General features: G+C 55.9%; 2 protein-coding genes across 2 annotated transcripts in view; one reads left to right on the top strand and one right to left on the bottom strand.

Moving 5' to 3' along the window:
* The window catches only part of LOC107111616 (CDP-diacylglycerol--serine O-phosphatidyltransferase), an 8,364-nt gene extending 7,260 nt beyond the window's left edge, over positions 1–1,104 (top strand). Inside the window, exon 6 of the mRNA XM_015412601.1 lies at positions 454–1,104. Coding sequence (XP_015268087.1) covers positions 454–563 — 110 coding nt within the window. The 3' untranslated portion in view covers positions 564–1,104. The remainder of the gene's footprint in view (positions 1–453) is intronic.
* Positions 1,105–3,345: 2,241 nt separating this feature from the next.
* SVBP (small vasohibin binding protein) overlaps positions 3,346–6,727 on the bottom strand; it is a 17,543-nt gene continuing 14,161 nt past the window's right edge. Inside the window, exons 3-4 of the mRNA XM_015412622.1 lie at positions 5,760–5,803; positions 3,346–3,678 (exon numbers count right to left, since the gene is read on the bottom strand). Of these exons, the coding sequence (XP_015268108.1) occupies positions 3,592–3,678; positions 5,760–5,803 (131 nt within the window). The 3' untranslated portion in view covers positions 3,346–3,591. The remainder of the gene's footprint in view (positions 3,679–5,759; positions 5,804–6,727) is intronic.

Raw genomic sequence — 6,727 nt, 5'->3', positions numbered from 1 at the left:
TCCTGCTGGCAAAAGTGCCCATGTCTTCTGGCAAAACAGAAGGCTTTTCTGCTTCCGCCAACGTCACATTCTGGTCTGAGGAGGACGGCTCTTGGGTTCCCTCTGCCGTGCAAATTGAGAATTGTGCCGGGGGAGAACAAGACTCCGCAGCAGCAAGTGTGGTCTGTGTGCTGGAGAGAACTGGAGGAGACGGGCGTGCTCTGGCTGCTGCCGGCTCCAGTGACAGCACCTCAAGGCGATAGTGCCCCAAATCCCAGCGCAGGGTCTTCTGGGTTCCTTTCCCCCCGTTAACAGTTTGGGATTCCCCCAGGCCCAAATTGTGCTGAGATGAAGGTTATGGGCCGGTAGCCTGAGAAACTTCCGGCAAAAAGAGGGACGCATGCACTCTGAAGGGACGCCTGCGCTCTGTCAGCCACCATCTGAATCTCTCTCTCTCTCTCTCTGGCTTTGCAGGGGTCGTGGTGGTTTTCTTCTCTGCCTTCCCGACAGCCTCGCTCTACTATCTCCTCTGGTCTATTTCATACATCTTCTTCCCCACTGCCTTGTGGAGCGACAAAGCGTGAGGCCACCTGCGGCGTCGCACAGACAGCGCCAGCTTCGTGCACGGCTCCGGTGACGCGTTCGAGGCAGCCCTGCGGTTCCGGCCGAGCGATCCAGTGTTAACATCCATGAGTTGCCTAAAACCTTACTAAAGCTTTCACTGTCCTGACTTGAACGAAATGGCTTTGGGGTGTCTCCATCACATCCTCCGGGTAGGAGGACCCTCGGGGGCGCGTGGCGGAGGCCTGCTGCCAGGTGGAGGACTGGCGCCCCCTCCCAGCCTCGTGTTCGGTGTAGATATGAATGTACAGATTCTTGATAAAGAACACTCTATAGAGATTTCAGAGGAAGTCATTTTTAGATCCCCCCCCCCGTCCTTGGTGTATCACGTTGGTGGCTTTTAGGGGCTCTCTGCGCTCTCCAGCACCTGCCAGGAATCCTCTTCTCTCCAGGGTGGGGTCTGGAAAAGGAGACCCCCCTCCCTCTCTGCCAACATCCGGCCATCTTTGTCTGGGAAGCCTGGGGTGTGTGTGGTGAAAGCGAGTCAACATAAGAACATAAGAGACGCCAATGTTGGATCAGGCCAAAGGCCCATCCAGTCCAACACTCTGTGTCACACAGTGGCCAGAAATACCAGTGCCATCAGGAGGTCCACCAGTGGGGCCAGGACATTAGAAGCCCTCCCACTGTTGGCCCCCCCACAAGCACCAAGAAGACAGAGCCCCCCTTGCCCCAGAGCCCCTATCTATACCTTGTGGCTAATAGCCACTGATGGACCTCTGCTCCATATGCTTATCTAATTCCCTTTTGAAGCTGTCCATGCTTGTAGCCGCCACCACTTCCTGTGGCAGTGAATTCCATGTGTTAATCACTCTTTGGGTGAAGGAGGACTCCCTTTTATCTGTTCTAACCCGACCGCTCAGCAATTTTATTGAGTGCCCACGAGTTCTTGTCTTGAGTACCTCTTTCTCTACCTGCTCTATCCCATGCATAATCTTATAAACCTCAATCATGTCACCCCTCAGTCGTCTTTTCTCCAAGCTAAAGAGCCCCAAGCGCTTTAACCTTTCCTCATAGGGAAAGCGTTCCAACCCTTTTATCATTCTAGTTGCCCTTTTCTGCACTTTTTCCAAAGCGATAATATCCTTTTTAAGGTGTGGTGACCAGAACTGCACACAGTATTCCAAATGAGGTCTCACCGTTGATTTATATAGGGGCATTATGATATTGGCTGATCTGTTTTCAATTCCCTTCCTAATAATCCCCAGCATAGCACTGGCCTTTTTTATTGCAGTCACACACTGTCTCGGGCCTGTTGGGTTTGTTTGGATTTGCGACACTCCTTGGAGCACCTCTTAGTTAAGGAGTTAATTCTTATCGCTCTGGGACCAAAACTAGACTGTAGCGAAGGAGGAATCGCTGCTCCCCTTGTGGCCAACCCATCCCCACGCCCTGTGAAGGGCACAGCTGTAGCTTTTTTGGCCTTCCTTGTCCTCTCCAGGATGGCCTGGAGGAAGGCCTGGTTTGAACTCAGACTGCCCCCCCCCAATATTGAACAATTTAACCTATTAAAGGGTTTAACTTTTCCTGCCTCTTAAAAGGGTCCAGACCAACAATGTCCAGTTTTATTTGCAGGGTCACGAGCCATTAGCCAAGAATCCTCATTCTGGCTCATTTCCACACGTGGTGGAGATGCCGGTGGGCACATCCTCTGGGCATGTCCTTCGGGATGTGGACCTGAGGCAAGCTTGGAGATTTCCTAGTTGTCTGGCATCAAGACCCTGACCCCGTTTCTTGCCACATCTGAAGAGCCAAACCATCCCATCCTGCAGAAGCAAGCCACAGGCCCTGGGGACAAAACAGAGGCCGCCTGGACGGGAAGGCCCTGCAGGTCTGGAACAGGCCCCACCTGGACCTTCCCCCACTAGGCAGGTCTCTCTTTTGCTTCTTTGCCTTCAGTTCCAGACTCCAAGGCGAAGAGCCCTGTGTGAAAATTACCTCTGTAAGAAACAGCCCTGCGTGGGTGTGGTACACCTGCCAGCACCACACAGCCTAGTTTCCCTCAGCCCTTTGGAGAGACAGATGGCGACCTGAGCAGTTCCCCCTTTTCAAGAGCGCCAGTCCCTGGACAGAAATACCTGGAGTGCCTCTGAAGTCATGTTGCTCAATACCCCCCCCTTGTCCCGAAGAGGATCCGTGGGATGTGGCCGAGAAGAAATCTCTTTTTACCTCCCTAAAGGACTTGCTAGGCTAGAATTCTCCATTGTGGGGCAAAGCCCCGAGCCAGTCACTTGCACGGAGCCAGCAAGGTTTGCTGCTGTCAAGAGAGAGCAAAAAAGTCCCTGTGTCGGGAAGCAACTGTGCTATTTATTTTTTACTGATCAATGGAATGAGACATTCCTAGGAAACGGACTTTTCTTCCTACAGTTGTTTTAATGAGGAAAGGTCCAGACGATTTGTTGTGTGTGTGTGTGTCATTGGAAAACTGTACTTGAAACTAATGATCATGTGTTTTGGGAAATAAAACGTGAAGACTGTGATGCCTCTGTCTTGTGCAAGTTGGCCTCACCTGGAATGGCCCAGCTTAGGTGGCCTTAGGCAGGGAGGGAGGGAGGGAGAGCGCCTCCTCGGTTGGTGAAATGGAAAGGTGTGGGCAGCCCGGGGAGGGGAAGGGGTCTGCTATGCTGCAGGGAACAACACAGCAGCTCACTTCAAAATGGGGTGAGTCCTCAAACCCTCTTAGAACCCCAGGCAAATGCAGAAAACAGCTTTGTTTCTTACAAAGTTTATTTCTCAAACCACAGTAATAAATAGAGTTAAAAACCAGCGTTCCAAAATGAGGAGGAGGAGAGGCCAGACGACCCATGAGAGAAGTCAAGAGCCAGACACTGGCTGGGGAAGCATCTCCCGCTCACTGTCTTATCCACGGTCAGGGGTTGTCCAGTTCCACCCGATGGCAGATGGTGGCCAGCTGGGGAATGGGGCGCCGTTCCTCCAGGCTGGACGTGCAGGTGAAACAGCTGCTGGCCCCCTGGGTGCAGGGTCAAGCCCTCACTCACCAGACGCCTGCATCTGTTTGCAGAAGGCATCGAACTGCTGCTGCTCCAGCTCCGTCATCACTCTGTTGAGGGCATAGATCTGGGTACCAAGCAAAAGAGGCACAGATTACATGCCAGGGAGGGGCAACCGCCAAGAAAGGCAGGGTGCAGTTTGGGAGTCCCTCAGAACCTTTCCTAGGACTGACAACACATCTGCCCGCCCGTCATCGTGGGCCTTCCGGTGGGCATCTGGCCCACCGGAAAACAGGATGCCCAACTAGAAGGATCCTCCTCGGTCAGCTCCTGAAGGGCTCTTCTGATGTCCCTGCACTCCTTGGCCCTCTCTTCTCCTAAGCATGGGGGGGGGGGGCTGATGGGAAATTGCTGAGCCTCTCCTAACAGCAGGCCACACAGTGTACTATGAACACAGAAAGGAAAGCTCACACCGCTGCCCTGTTAATAGAAAAGCGGACCTCACTCAGATCAGGGAAGGGTCCAGTTTTAGTTTACCGAGCATGGCACCTCCTTGCTCATCAAAAGAACATAAGAGATGCCAATGTTGGATCAGGCCAAAGGCCCATCCCGTCCAACACTCCGTGTCACACAGTGGCCAGAAATACTAGAGGTCCACCAGTGGGGCCAGGACATTAGAAGCCCTCCCACTGTTGACCCCCCCTAAGCACCAAGACGACAGAGCATCACTTGCCCCAGAGTCCCTATCTATACCTTGTGGCTAATAGCCACTGATGGACCTCTGCTCCATATGCTTCTCTAATTCCCTCTTGAAGCCGTCCATGCTTGTAGCCGCCACCACTTCCTGTGGCAGTGAATTCCATGTGTTAATCACTCTTTGGGTGAAGAAGGACTTCCTTTTATCCGTTCCAACCCGACCGCTCAGCAATTTCATGGAGTGCCCACGAGTTCTTGTCTTGTGAGAAAGGGAGAAAAGTACCTCTTTCTCTACCTGCTCTTTCCCATGCATAATCTTATAAACCTCAATCATGTCACCCCTCAGTCGTCGTTTCTCCAAGCTAAAGAGCCCTAAGCGCCATCCAGCTGCTGCGTGCGAAACACTCGCTCTCTTCCTTCCTTTGCTGTGGCTGCTCCAGAGACACAGAAGGGTTGGCATTTCCATTAAGGGAACAGGATGGGTCGTTCTGACCTCTGTGAAAGGTTTTAAGCACTTTTTTTTTTTAATTTTATTTTTGGGATTTATATCCCGCCCCATCCAATATACAGCTCGGGGCGGCTAACAAACGGCCATGCCGAAGTTAAATCATGCATACAACCTACAGCATAATAAAAACACTATATCTTGACATAAAAATTTGGTGCTTTGATAATTTACATAAAATCCAAGATGGGCGACGTCGCACACTGGCGGCCAAGTTCTTCACAGCAGGAGCGCCAGGAAGAATGTTTCCCCAGCTCTATTGGGCGACATCTATCCCCACTATGTGGGGTAGATGGTTGGAATATCATTGGTGGAATAGTGGCGGCGGCGGCTTTTGTGTGAAAGGCGCGGTTTATTGGATGAAGCACAACTGTTTGTATGTCGTCCTCCTCTGCTCGTGTTTGTTGCACTCGTTAAGAGCATCGGGAGAGCCCTGCCGGGTCAGACCGAGACCCAATCGAGCCCAGCAACCTCTTCCACCCAGTGGCCAGCCACAGGCCCTCCTAGGGAGGCCCGTGGGGATCACCCTCTTTCGCACGGCCTTCTCATCCCCTTAGGCTGCCTCCAGCCTCACTGAGAAAGGCGGACGACAAAGGAAACGGGACGAAGTTTGGCCCCCCCAGCCCCCCCCCCGGCGCCTGGAAGACCAGCAAAGTTTTAATTCTGGGGGGGGATGCTTTTGTGCGCATGCGCACGGAAACTTACAGCCAGAATTAAACTTTGCTGGTCTTCCAGGTGCCCGACGGGATTCCAACCTCAATCTATTGCTTCGAACCAGCACGGCCGCCCTCCTGGGCCTTTACAGGATCGACGCCTTTCCCAGCAGCGCCCTCCAGGAAGCCCCCCACTGCCACTCGCACGCCGGCTGCCCCTGGACAGGGACGCTCCTCCCCCAACTGTCGCATCAGGCCGCAGAACGGAGCCCCGCCCCCCGCACATGCGCAGTAGCACCACCCCGAGCCCGGCGCCCCCCCACGCAGCCCTGTCGTTAGCTCGGCCCCGCCCACCTCGGCGCGCTGCCGCTGCTTGAGCTCCTGTTGGGCCGCGCGCTGTGAGAGCCAGGAAGCAAAATGGCGGCGGGGCGGAGGAACGCCGGCGCCTCGGACGGCGCATGCGCGGGAGCCGCTCTAGCCGCGCTTCGATGGGCCCCGGCACGCCAAAGAGGGAAGGGCAGGAGAGCGGCTCGCGACTTCCGGCCCTCAACGACCGAGCTGTAGTGGACGAGCGCGGCTATCCCCGCAATTGGAAGTCGGAGGGGGGGGTCTGTTGCTCCCCCCCCGTCTCTGAGTGTGCTGCGTTTGCCCCGGGGCTCAGGGAGGCAAAAGAAGTTTCGCCCCGCTCCCCCCGACGGCCGCGGCCGTAACTTTTTAAAGCGCCCCTCCCGAGACCTGGGGAGAGCCAGAATGACTTCTTCTCGCGTGTGATGTCCGCTGGGACATCCCACGGGAGAGGTGGGATTTGCCCCTAGGAGTCCACCCTGGGCATTATTGCCTATATGGGCAATGATGGATTCCTTGTTGGCAGAAGCCCGGAGCTGAGCGCTGGCCCAGGGCCTCTGTGCCGGGGAGGGGGAATGGTCCTTCTCCCGCGCAGCCCCCTCCCCGCACCCCTGCGTCCTGCCGGGCGGCGCCTCCTGCGCCTTTAAGGCGTCCCTCCTCCTCCTCCTCCTCTTCCCCGCCCCGTGCTCCCTCGCCTGACTTCCTGGCGGCGGAGGGCTGAGCCGCTCGCTCGCTCTCTAACTCGCTCGGACTGTACAGGGGCCCCTTTGTGCGCCCGCCGCGCCTCCCCCAGCCCGGGCAGGCAGGCAGGCAGGCAGGCAAACCCCGTCGGGCGCTGGGGGCTCCGTGCGCGCTGCTGCTGCTGCGGCTGCTCCTCCTCCTCCTCCTCTCCGGCCGTTGGGTCCGTGAGCGGCGGCAGGTTCCGGGGCGATGCGCGGCGGCGTCGGGGGTCGGCGGGCGGAGTGAAGGCGGCGGGC

Source organism: Gekko japonicus, unplaced genomic scaffold (assembly GCF_001447785.1).
Source record: "Gekko japonicus isolate JY-2015 unplaced genomic scaffold, Gekko_japonicus_V1.1 scaffold131, whole genome shotgun sequence".
NCBI classification, from domain to species: domain Eukaryota; kingdom Metazoa; phylum Chordata; class Lepidosauria; order Squamata; family Gekkonidae; genus Gekko; species Gekko japonicus.
The sequence above is the reverse complement of the archived record's forward strand: the minus strand, read 5'-3'. Positions and strand labels throughout refer to the sequence as shown.